The 13,009-nt window shown below is 50.5% G+C and overlaps 1 protein-coding gene across 7 annotated transcripts in view; it reads left to right on the plus strand.

The window, feature by feature from the left end:
• The window catches only part of GTF2I (general transcription factor IIi), a 74,139-nt gene that overhangs the window by 26,903 nt on the left and 34,227 nt on the right, over nt 1-13,009 (plus strand). For all 7 annotated transcript variants that reach the window (XM_056137702.1, XM_056137704.1, XM_056137707.1 and 4 more), the window contains exons 7-9: nt 1,061-1,115; nt 1,511-1,554; nt 7,632-7,709. In XM_056137702.1, the coding sequence (XP_055993677.1) occupies nt 1,061-1,115; nt 1,511-1,554; nt 7,632-7,709 (177 nt within the window). The remainder of the gene's footprint in view (nt 1-1,060; nt 1,116-1,510; nt 1,555-7,631; nt 7,710-13,009) is intronic.

Raw genomic sequence — 13,009 nt, forward strand, 5'->3', positions numbered from 1 at the left:
GCAAACGCCCTGTTCGCTGTGTTACTGCTCCAGCCCCAGCCACTCTTTCTTTTGTAGCTGCTCTCTTTGGGCCCGAGAGAATGACCCACTTGGATTTTTGAGCCATACCTGGGAATGCCCAGGGGTAACTTCCTCCTGACTCTGAGCTCGGTGACCGCTCCTGGAGGGTTTAGGGGGGCTCTTTGGGGTGCTAGGATCCAACACACGTGAGGTCACGAATGCTCTCCTTCTGAGTGACAGCCCCAGTTGTCTGTGGCATGGGTCTCCACACTCACAGTCTCCCTGGAAGCGTGAGTCACGCCATCGCAGTCTTTGCTGGGGTCAGCTGTTGCGCCCATCTGCCTTCAGAACAGGCAGCGTCTGCTACATCCAGGCCCTGCTGGCAGCTCTCGCTGCTTTCCTGGGCCATATCTGGTCTTTGCCACCATGATTTTCAGAACTTCAGAAGCACTAATAGCCTCTCTTTGGGGCTGCTGACCACAGCCATATCCAGAGGGGCCCAGGGGCTCCTCTGGGCTTAGTTCTCCAGAGACTGTCGTGCTGGGACTGAGACTGTCGTGCTGGAACTGAACCTGGGACCCTAGCCCGCCCAGCATGCCCGCTGCCAGCGCAGCCTTGTCCCCAGCCCCGGTCCAGGGAATTAGAAGAGGGACAGACAGTAGGCTTGCTGGGCAGCTGGGCCATGCTGGATGGAAGGCTGGGAGACAGGTGTTCATCATCCTCGATCCCTCTGGGAGAAAGAGCATGAGACACCCCCTCCTCCCCCCACACCGCCCAGTCTAGTGGGGGTCGACCCGCTCTGGACAACCACTCTTCCCGGGGACTGGAGGGTGAGGGACTTTGGAACCTATTGGGACCTTTTAACGTGGCTCTAGGGCTCATGGCAGGCCGTGCTGTGGGTGGGGGAAGCCTCTGGGCCTGGGAGTCCATCCTGGGCCTTGCTGCGTGCAAAGCGTGAGCTCTGCCGCTGGAGTCTTCATCCTGCCCCTGGAGTGGCAGTGAATGTCCCTGATGTGTTGAGAGACCTAAGTCTGACTTTCTGTTGTTCTTTTTTTTCCAGGCGGTCGTGTGATGGTGCCGGATGCCGAGAGGTCCATGCTGTCTGCAGGTGGAAGGTAAAGTGTTTGTGGCCAAGGCTGTGCCTCGGGCATTGAGCGGTCAGACGTAGGGCACGAGGGTTAGCATTGACGGAGCCGTCACTGATACGGAGGCCCGGTGTGGGTGCCGGTTGGACCTCGACTCCCGAATGAAACTCGATTTTTGGGTCAGTGCAGCTGGCGTCACCAGCCCAAGGTGGGGCTAGGAGAGCCCTTGACCCACATGGCCCTGAGAGTTGCTCGTCTCCTCTCCATGTGAGGTTGATGGGCGGGGTCGGAAAGTCGAGGGTTCTGTGTATGTTGCAGTGCAGTGTGGTGGGTGAGCAAGCCTGCATGGGGAGCCCTCGGCGTGTGCGCAGGCCTGTGTGTGGACGGGTTGGGGTGCTCACCAAAGCACCTTCTTTTTCTTTCAGCTGTGGCCCCATCAAAGTGAAAACTGAACCCACAGAAGATTCTGGTATGTATCAAATGCATTTAGACTCATTCCTTGATGACATTCAAAACAAATCCCTTCTCTCCCCCACCCCCCCCCCCCCCCAAGTGTGTACAGGACTTTCTCCTGGCTCCGCACTCAGAAATCACTTGTTTTTTCTGTTTGTTTGTTTTTAACTTTCGGTCACACCCAGCAATGCAGAGGGGTTACTCCTGGTTTTGCACTCAGGAATTACTCCTGGCAGTGCTGGGGGACCATATGGGATTCTGGGAATCGAACCCGGGTTGGTTGCATGCAAGGCAAACGCCCTACCCGCTGTGCTATTGCTCCAGCCCCTCGAATCACTCTTGGCAGGATTCAGGGGACTGGGATGCCGGGACAGTGAACCCAGGTTGGCCACTTGCATGGCAGGTGTCTGCCCCATTGTGCTATTGCTCTGGCCCTTCCTTGATGACATTTATATAGTGCAGATTGGTTTATTTTTTTTTAATTTAGAAAGTAATGTTTTTGACTTCTGTGGAGAAGCAAAGAAAATAAATTTAATATATTATTGTTCCATATTAATATCACTATCACCCCGTTGTTCATCGATTCGCTCAAACGGGCCCGGTAACATCTCCATTTGTCCCTATCACATGCTAGTGTAGCCCGATGACAAACTGGGGGTTCCTTCAGGATCAGGGGATTGAGGACCATTCATGGTTACTGTTTTTGACATATCGAGTTCGCCACGATTAGCTTGTCAGGCTCTGCCGTGTGGGCGGGATACTCTCGGTAGCTTGCCGGGCTCTCAGAGAGGGATGGAAGCTTTTGGGGCAGCCTCTAATCACCTTTCCAGGTGTTCCTAGTCAGGAATATAGGCGGGTATGAAACTCTCAGTAGCCTGCCGGGTCCTCTGAGAGTGAGGTCACAAATGCGGCCGCACGCTTCTGGGAGCTTGGTTTTAGAGTCTCTGGATCCTGGCCAGCAGTTGGTGGGTGTAACTGTCTAGGTACTGGAAGGTGGGGGAGCTGGGTGGAGGAGACCGAGTCCTGAACCGAGCAAGCTTGGAGATCTCAGCCCCGGGTTCCGCACACCTGGGTTCCTCTGCCAGTTCCTCGTCCAAGCATGTGGAGAGTGGTCTGCTATGTGCAAAGCAAGCGCCCTCCCCACTGTGCTCTTGCTCCGACCCCTGAGGAGCTTGGCAAAAGTGTGCAACTCGACCTGTCCCCATGAGGGATGTGCATTGTGCTCACACGCGGGATGGCTTTGTTCCAGACCGTCATACCAATGTGGGTGAGCCACCAGTCGGTTATTCACCTGCCAGCTGCACTCTGCGTGGGGGGCCTCTTCCATCCTCGGGCATTCTGAAGAGCAGGGCCACAAGCATCCCGTGTATCTCTGTGCGGAGGCAGTCTTTCTCCTTGGTGGACACCTCACCAGTGGGCGCTGTGCTCATAAACGGTTGCCAAGTACCTGCCACATGACATTCCATGTTCTCAGAGGCAGTGGATCTGGATCTTGGTAATTCTGTATCTTGGCCAACCGGTACTTTATCTTATTATAATGAGCCATACTCGTAATTTTTACTATTCCTCTGACAGTTTTTTATTTTCCTTGGTTTGTGTTGAAACTGCAGAATATGGGACTGGAGCGATAGGGGAGCGGGGAGGGTGCTGGCCTTGATCGTGGCTAAGCTGGGTTCAATTCCCGCATCCCATATGGTCTCCAAGCACTGCCAGGAGTGATGCCTGAGTGCAGAGCCAGGGGTAGGTAACCCCTGAGCATTGATGGGTGTGGCCCCAAAACAAACAAAAAAGCAGAATGAACTGATACCATTGATTCAAATTAAAGGTATCAGAGGGAGCAGAACCTTTGAGCCTGTTGCAGCTGGGACGTTGCTGCTTCTAACACAGGACATAGATGGAGGATGCGGCTCAGCAGAGTCAGCTGGCTGATGCATGCCCGGGGTTCTGGCGTAGAGTCTAAGTGGGCAGGAACTCCGATCAGATGTGCACATCTGTGTGCGTGTGCGTGTGTGTGTGTGTGTGTGAGAGAGAGAGAGATTTGTTGGAGACATTGATAGATCCTGGGGCATGTGTGTGTGTGTATGTGTGTGTAATTGGAATAGTGGTGTTGAATTGTCCTTTTTTGTTTTGTCTTTTTTTTTTTTTTTTGCCACACCTGCCAGTCTCAGGACTTCCTGTTGATTCTATGCTCAGGAATCACTCCTGCCGGAGCTTGGGGGACCCTGTGGGATTCTGAGGGAGCGAATCTGGATTTGCTGCATGGGAGACAAGTGCCCTTCTCACAGGACTATTGCTTCAGTCCCTGAATTGTCCTTTTGTGGTAAAAGTAATTTCAGTTTAGTTCCACAAAAGGTGCTCTTTTTAAATTGAGAGTTTTGGCTTAGTCTGTACCTGATATTGAAATCCTTTTGCAGATTTTGTTTTCTACCTTTATTTGTGAGTTGTTCACACTCTAAAGTGAATGTCAACTGAGATAGTAGTGTAGCAGTGTTGTCAGAAATCTTTTTTTTCTTTTATTTTGTCAAATTATTATTTTGGTTTTTGGGCCATACCTGGCAGTGCTCAGAACCTCCTCCTGGCTCTTTTGTTCAGGGATCACTTTTTTTTTTTCCTTTTTGGGTCATACCTGGTGATGCTCAGGGGTTACTCCTGGCTCCTGCACTCTGGCAGTGCTCGGGGGACCATATGAGATGCTCAGAATCGAACCCGGGTTGGCTGCGTGCAAGGCAAACACCCTACCCGCTGTGCTATTGCTCCAGTCCCTAGGAATCACTTCTGGTGGTGCTCAGGGGATTGTATGGGATGCCAGGGAGCAAAGCCAACTTGGCCCTGTGCAAGGCCATGCCCTCCTCACTATGGTATGACTCTAGCCCCTGGCTGCCGCTCTTAAAGGCTTTTGGTTTTATTTGCGCCCCTCCTGTTCCCTTTGTTGTTTTGATATTTAGGTGCTTACCTGGGGTGATTGCAGTTTTAGTTGATTCGATGAATTATATTTATGGTGCATGCAGAACCCAGCGTGGGTGAGTGAGGTTTCATGGTGGGGCTCACACAGGTGCACGCTGGTGCAGGCTCTTGCACCTCTGTTGGTGGTGTTGGTCTCTCTTGGGGGGGTGGGAGGTGGTTCGGAAATCTGCCCGACAATGCTGGGCTCTTATTCCTGGCTCTGCTCTTAGGAGTCACTCCTGGTAGTGCTCTGGGGATCGAACCTGGGTTAGCCATGTGCATGGCAAGCTCCCTGCCTGCTGTACTATCTCTCTGTGTTGAGCTTCTGGGGTCAGCACCTTTTGTGGTACTTAGATTCAGTGGGTGTGATGCAGTCGGAAGTTGGCTGCTGTGCTGGGGATTCGTTACACGTGGGACTGTTAAGTTTGAACCCATGCTGGTGCCGCTAGTCTGCCACACTGAGATGCAATGAGATACAGAACACGATGCATCCAGGTGGCTCCCTGGCCCGCAGAGCCCGCATTGTGCTTTTTGGGCAGTACTGGGGTTTGGACACAAGGCTCACATGGCCACTGAGCCACTCCTGTCTCCATCACAGTTTTCCAATGGCACCTCTGTGCTTATTTTTTTTGTTTTCTTTTTTTTATTTTTTGTGGGGGCGATGTGTTTGGGGCCACACCCGGTGGTACTCGAGGCCAACTCCTAATTCTGTGCTTAGGAATCACATCTGGTGGGAACTGAAGGGGCCCTCTGGGGTGAAATCTGGATAGTCTGCATACAAGCTAGCTCCCTGCCCGCTGGACTGTCGCTCAGCCCCCCTTTTGCTTTCCTGAGGCATGACCGACAGTCCAGGATTCTACTGACCTGGGTTAGTCCAGTGAAACTGTATTTCTCTTCTTTCACTTGGGCTGCATGGTGTGCTCAGTCCTCACGGCCCAGTTTTCTCCTATATTCGTGCCCTTACCCGCAGGGAGCACCCTCACATCTCCACACCTGGGGCTATAGGGGAAGAACGCTTTGCCATACCTGGTGGGGCTTAGGAGGCCCTATGGGGTGCTGAAGAGTGAACCCCAGTCGGCCACATGCCAAGCCAAGTGCCCTGCCCACTGCACTATCGCTCCAACCTCAAGGAGTTTTATCTCTCGCCAGTTTGATTAGCTTGTATGCCACACCGTTATCAGTAATTATCTTTCACTTCCTTCTTTTATGGCACATGATCAAGTAAAGGTCCGCTTCACACGTGCTGTCGTGACGGGGCAGGCAGAGCATGGTCCACCTGTGCCATGTCATTGCTCCTAGGAACTTCACTGTCAAGAGTGCTGATACTTGGAGGCTGGCGAGATAGTCCAGAGGTTAGGACCACTCTCTTTCAATCCCCAGCACCACCGTGTACAGCTCCTCCTCCTGACCCCTGTCCCATGATAACATAAATGGCACTTATTAAAAAACATTTTCAAGTGACGGTCAGTGGTTTATAAAAGGGTTTGTTGTTGTTGTTGTTGTTGGGTTTTTTGTTTTTGTTTTTTTTTTTTTTTTCCTTTTTGGGTCACACCCGGCGATCCACAGGAGTTACTCCTAGCTCTGCACTCACGGGACCATATGGGATGTTGGGAATCGAACCTGGGTCAGCTGCGTGCAAGGCAAACGTCCTACTCGCTGTGCTTCCGCCCTAGCCCCTATAAAAAGTATTTTTAACAATAGCTGTGACTCAGGTTTTCAGTTTCAGGACAAGAACATGAAAAAGAGGGTATAGTATGTACAGGGAGAGGACAATAGTGGCCTGATGATGTCATCAGGCTTTCTGATAACCCAAGAATTGCCGCTGTGCCTCTGACAGACCCCAACAACTTGGGACCAAACTTCATGAGAAATTAAACGACCAAAAGTTAAATTTATGGGAGCCATGCCCATAGACCACCTCCAGCTCAGCTCTAAAGCTCATTTCCGGCCTTGCTTTAGAGACCCATAAATAAATCTCAAGAGAGATCAAAAGACACAGTTAATCTTGGATTCGCACAAGACTGTACAGACTGGGGTAAATTGGAGCAGGAGTTGGCCAACCTGGTGCCTGCCCAAGCAGAGGCCTGGGCCGGTAGCCGCTTGCCTCCACAATCCGAAGTTGCTGCCATGCCCCTGGCCTGACTCCACCGTTTTAGGACGGACTTCACCAAGATAAAATCTGCTGAAAATTCGGGTATGTGGGTTTTGTGACTGAAATCTCCACGCTTTCTCGGTCGGGATGGGCTATCTTCCCCTACCTCCCTATACTTCTGGGAGCCTCGACAGTCACATACATAACCCAAAGCCTCCACACCCGGTTAAAAAAGTTACACCAGCCTTACCATCCCGATAAAAATACTGAATGTCCTGAACCAACAGAGTGAGCTCTTAGTGTCTGTATTGCAAACTGTAATGCACAAAAATAGAGACTGGGAGTGGGGGGTGGTGGGAGGAAAGTGGGGGGCTGGGGGTGGGAAATGAACACTGATGGAGGGATGGGTGTTGGATCATTATATGACTGAAACCCAATCATGAACAGCGTTGTAATGGTCTAGCTCAAGGATTCAAGAAATTTGTTTTAAAAACCTGAAAATGAAAGAAAACCAGAATTTTAGGGGCTTTTTGGGTGGGCATTAGTTTGTATCATACCTGGTGATGCTCAGGGCGTACTTCTGATTCTCCTATCAAATTATTCGTGGTGGTGCTTCGGGGACCACATGGGATGCCGGGGATCAAACCTGGTTGGCCGTGTCACAGCAAACACCCTCTCCCCTGTCCTGTTGCTCTGGCCCTGAAACGGACTATTAATAGTGGCGGAAACTTCAGTAGGCTGGGTTGTATGTGACTTTTTGCCTAATTACTCTTAGCAAATGTTTATGCTTTTTAAAAGTTCTTTTTTGGAGTGGGAGGTGTGGGGAGATGTTTGGGCCACACCTGGTGTGTTCTTGGGGTGCCAGGGTTTGAGCCCCAACCTTTCACATGCAAAGTGTGCACTCAACGCTTGGAGCCATCTCTCTGGGCCTCAAAGTCTTAAGCCTGTATATTCATTTGTAAGTGGGAGGGCTTTTTCTGTATCATATGACTGACTGCTGTGAGTTACAATGAAAGCATATATCTTTATTCCCTCCTCCCCCTTCCTTCTCTTCCCAGGAATTTCTCTGGAAATGGCAGCTGTGACAGTAAAGGAAGAATCCGAAGATCCTGATTACTATCAATATAACATTCAAGGTAATACTGTTTAATGGCTCTTTTCTTCCTGAAACTGACAGTGACCCTTGACTGGTCTGTATTCTTTCCGGTGTCTCATCAGTGCGAGAAAGACTCTAGGGTGGGTCACAGAAGTCCGTGTACATACCTGTGGGGGAGTGTCCCTGAAGTGACAAGCAGAAACGGAGGCTCAGTTCTTCTGCCGAGTGTTCTTTGCAGGGGTTGAAGTCTCTGAGCTCTGAGCATCAGGAGACTGCCTCCGTCAGCCAGTGCTCATCATCCCGTTCTGTATCTTGTGCGCCATCATTAGGAAGGACCAAGTGGCTCTGAATTCCCCATGGGAGTTTGCCTTGAGGCGTTCCTGCTCTAGGAGGGCGTGTCTTTGAAAAACACCCGTGGGTAACTTCAATTTGTATAGATTTTCATCAGGAAACACTCACCTGCACTGTGAAACCCTGATCATTCTGTGCCCGTACTAGGGGACCACGAAGAGACGAGGCTCTGCCCAGGGGTCTCCTGGTCCCCATACAGCTCCTGCCCTTTCCAGCCACCCACCAGTGTCCTCTCTGACAGCGTAGACAGGGGATGTCGCTCCACGGTGGCGTTTTCCTCACCTTGCACCCCTTTTTACATGGTCCACCCACTGCGGGCAGGCGATGCCCCGTCCAGGTGGCGTGGTTTGTGTCTCCCTTGTCTGTCGGAAGTGTGGTTTGTTTCTGGTTTGTGTTTGCTCTCCGGGAGAGAGAACGCCTACCGACTTGTGTGTGTGGTGCAAGGAGGGTGGCCCACGGGCAGTTCCTGGCACTCCAGGGTGCGCCCTCTCCCCACTTACCTCCACCCAACACCCGAATTGGGAGTAACCCTTGGGCACTGCTGAGTGTGGCCCCAAACAAAAGCGAAACAACGGGACAACTGTGTGGAGCTTTGTGTGCAAGAAATGTCTTCGTTTCCTTGAGAAGATTAAGAAGCAATAGCTGGGTCCCATGGTAGCTATTTACCTCTGTAAGAAATAGCCTGGCTGGGAGCTGGGAGCGCTTCCTGGCTTCGTCCCTCCCCGTTGCTCATCATGCAGTGCTCTTTGAGCTGTTACACTCTCCGTCAGCTGCTCTACTGAGTACGGGTGAGTGAATTTCTCCGCCCTGGGTGGGTGGGGGAGTCGTTTGGCATTGATTGGCATTTGCCAAATAGACTCATGTCATTTAGAAAGGTGAGTCATTCTCTGGATTATCATAATCTTTTTCTTTTTTTGGGTCACACCCGGCGATGCACAGGGGTTACTCCTGGCTCTGCACTCAGGAATCACCCCTGACGGTGCTCAGGCGACCATTTGGGATGCTGGGCATCGAACCTGGGTCAGTCGCGTGCAAGGCAAATACCCTACCCGCTGTGCTATTGCTCCAGCCCCAGTTTTATTATTTTTAACAGCTGGCTCTCATGAACCCAGGCTTCCTGCATGCAAAGCACTGAGTAGTTCTCCACAAACCCTGATTTGAATTTATTTGCATTTTATTGGAAACGTTTCCTGTGCCCCCTGACTGCCCCCTGTGGCTCTGAGGGCACAGTCTGCCTGTAGCTGCGTGTGTGCTCGCCAGCTCAGTGTGACCCCCCCAAAAAAGAAAAAAAAAAGTTCGTAGTTGCTTTTTAGAAGCTAACCCCTGGCCTATTGGGCTTTCTCTTTAAAAACAGACTGGGAGTAGGGGGCAGAGCCATAGTACAGTGTACTATGTTTTTTAAACATTGTTGTCTGGGTTTGATCCTCAGCATCCCATATGGTCCCTCCAGGCCTTCCAGGAGTGAGTCCTGAGTGCAGAGCCAAAGAGTAACCCCTGAACACCACTGGGTATATGAACCCCTCAACAAAACAAAACAACAAAAAAGTAAAAACAGACCTTGAAGGACATTCAGTGGATATGTATGTATGTAGCACTGCACTGTCTTCCTGTTGTTCATCAGTTTGCTCAAGCAGGCACCACTAACGTCCCACAACAAATTGTGAGACTTGTTACTGTTTTTGGCATATCGAATATGTCACGGGGAGCTTTCCAGGCTTTGCTGTGCGGGTGAATTACTTTTGGTAGCTTGCCGGGCTCTCCCAGAGGGGCGGAGGAATTGAACCCGGATCTGCCGCGTGCAAGGCAAACGCCCTACCCGCTGTGCTATCGTTCTAGCCCATATCTGTATGTATTCATGATTTTATATGTACATGGCTGTACAGTACTGAAAAAATACTCTTTTTTGGAAATACAATGTTCAGAGTGTCGCTGCTGTGCGGAGCTCTGCCTGGGTTCTGGGTACAGATGTTTGGGGGCTGTTCTTGAGCTCCTGGACGCTCCCCCTTCAGTACATGGCGAAAACCCTTTTTCTTAGGCTCGCTTGAATTCTCGGTTTATCGCTCTTTCTCCTGACTTCATCGTTTCCTGGAAATTGCGAGTCCGTTGCAGTAATGTTTTTATGGATCCGTCGCATGGTACATATGTGCATGTGCACCCAGACATTCTGTGTCGTACATCTTCTCACTGTTGAAGCTTGGTGGGAATAGTGTTTTACCATCTACGTGGTGGTGCGTGCCCTCCATATCCTCAGCCTTTGTACCCTCTGTCTGTTCTTTTCAAGGGCATATATGTTTTCTTCAAAAGCTTCTGGCATTCTAAGTCTCTGTGTGAAGCCTTTTGCGGCAGTATGCTCGGATCAGAGTGTCTGAGTCTCCCATTGACTGGTGGACATGGCTAGCCCGACATGCTGCTTTCCTTAGGTTGAATAAAGTTGCTGTTTGTGTTGTAAAATACATAAGTGCACATTTGCCACAGATTATTAGAAAGTGTCATCTGAGGAGAGAACTATCAAAGTACAGACCAAAATAAACCAAGGTTAGCTAGCCCAGAGAGATAGTACATGGGGAGCATGCTTGCTTTGCATGGGGCCAACCCCAGTTCCAGCCCCATCATCCCATATGGCCCCCCAAGTCCTGCCAGGAATGATTCCTGAGCTCTGAGACAGGAGGAACCCCTGATCATTGCCAGGTGTAGCCTAAGAACCAAAACAAGACACTGTCACTGTCATCCTGTTCATCGATTTCCTCGAGCAGGTACCAGTAACGTGTCCTTCGTCCTAGCCCTGAGACTTTAGAAAGTGCCACATTCGAGGCTCTTTTGAGGGTCAGGAGAATGAGACCCATCATTGTTACTGGTTTTTGGCATATTGAATACACCGCAGGGAGTTTGCCAGACTCTGCCGTGCAGACAGGATACTACCAGGCTCTCTGGAGTAAGAACTAGATAATAAGATGTGGCCGCGCACTTTTGCGAGCTGGGTTTTATAGTCTCTGGGTCTTGGCCATTGATGGGATTATGTGGCGCCTGGGGCAGTTGGTGGGTGTAACGCCTACATACTGGAAGATGGGGGAATGCGGGTGGAGGAGGCCCAGTCCTGATCTGAGCAGGCTTGGAGATCTAAGCCACAGGTCCTGCACACCTGGGTTCCTCTGCCAGTTCCTTCATGCGTGAGGCTCGTCCAAACGTGTGGAGAGTGGTCTTAAGCATGGCTGTGGCTGGAACCGGAGGTCTTCAGCTGCCGGGGCTCTACTCGGGGTGGGGAGGGAAATTCAACCCGCTCTCCTCCAAAACAAAACAAAACAACTCAAAAGCTATCAAAGTTAGCAATATGAATTCAGGGTGTAAGAAGTAGAGTAAGACTTCGTAATACGTGCGCACATACAGTGACCATGGCAGTAGCATGGGTGTTAATTTGTCTATACACCTTACAGTGTAGCTTTCAAAGAATGTTAAAGGGGACTAAGTGACTCTTGGAAGGAAACTCACAGATAAAATGGCTCTGTGGCTGATAGTGAGTAAATGTCCCATCAAGTGAAGGAGTGTTTCAGGAGTTAATCGAGAACACCTCGGCTCAGGAAACTAACTTCCGGTAGCTGGCGTGTGCGGGGAAGCCTGCACCCCGTGAGTAAATACAGGCATGGCTCTCACAAACGCTGGTTTTATGCTTGCTCACAGATAGCTCAAGTAAACCCCCTGAAACTCGGAATTAAAATTCTGTGGCAAACAGGTTATTTAAAATGGAAATCCTGGGGCCTGAGCAGACAGTATGGCTGGGAAGGCACGTACCTTGCACGTGGTTACCCAGGTTCCATGCCCAGCATGCCACAGGGTCTCCCAAGCACCACCAGGAGTGATCCCTGAGCTCCGGCAGGAGTCAGCCTTGAGCACAGCCAGTGTGGCCCAAGCATAAAATGGAAATCCGAGACCAGAGTAATGGTACAGAAATACATGATTTTTTTTTTTTTGTTGGGGGTGGTGGTGGTTGGTTTTTGGACCATGCCTGACTTGGTTTGTTTTGGGATCATGTGCTTAGGGCTTACTCTTGACTCGGTGCTCAGGGATCACTCCTGGTGGTTTTTTCAGGGACTCTCCTGTGCGGTTATGCAGATCGAGCCCACAGTGGGCTGCATGGAAGGCAAGCGCCCGACCTGCTAGGCTCTGGCCCTGAAATACATGATGACTGATTTCAAAAGAGTTCAGAGAACAAAACTGATGGGAGCCAGTCAGCACCGGGCCAGTCCTATAGCCTCACTGTTGGGTTTCGGTGCCCTGGGAGGTCCGTGCCCTGGTCACAGGACTCAGATAAATGACTGGCATTTGAGTTCAGTTCTCACTCATGCAGTGTCTTGCTCTCCCTTGAGATTCTAGATGCCAGCACTTACTCGCTGGCTTTTCCTGTGATGTGCCCGTCATTCTGACGTCTGGTGCTTCTTTCACGTGTTCCCAAAGGCTATGGAGAAGGGTTTTGTACTCTACACGGCCATGGAGGTAGAACATGGTTCTATACGTTGAAAACCGTGCTTTGTTCTCTATTAAATCGGATACTTTCCATTGCTAAACCTCTTGGAAATGTGTTCCCAAACGTCACGTCGGTCACAGGGCCATTTGGGGGTTAGTCCAGCCAGCCTGGTAAAGACCGGTAGCCGGGCTCACCGGGGCATCCGCGTGGCACTGTCTGTTTGGCCCTGCACTCTCTTCCTTACTTGACTTAGGGCTTAAGGAAGCAGAACCATCTGAGCCTGCATGATGATAAAGGTGCCCCTCGACTCTGAAGTGAAAAGTGTCTCAGAAGCCGCTAGTGATGAACTGTGTACAGTTTGAAATAACCTGTATCTGTCCTTCCAGACATGCCATTACCATTCAGTCTTTATGTGTAGTCATTTTTTTAAAATTTTCTTTTCTTTTGCCTGTGCATTACATTATTTTTTCTTCCCGATTACACCTCCCATTCATTTAAGATCATAAATGACGGAACTTCATTTTGTTGTT

Source organism: Sorex fumeus, unplaced genomic scaffold (genome assembly GCF_029834395.1).
Source record: "Sorex fumeus unplaced genomic scaffold, SorFum_2.1 ptg000126l, whole genome shotgun sequence".
Lineage (NCBI taxonomy): Eukaryota > Metazoa > Chordata > Mammalia > Eulipotyphla > Soricidae > Sorex > Sorex fumeus.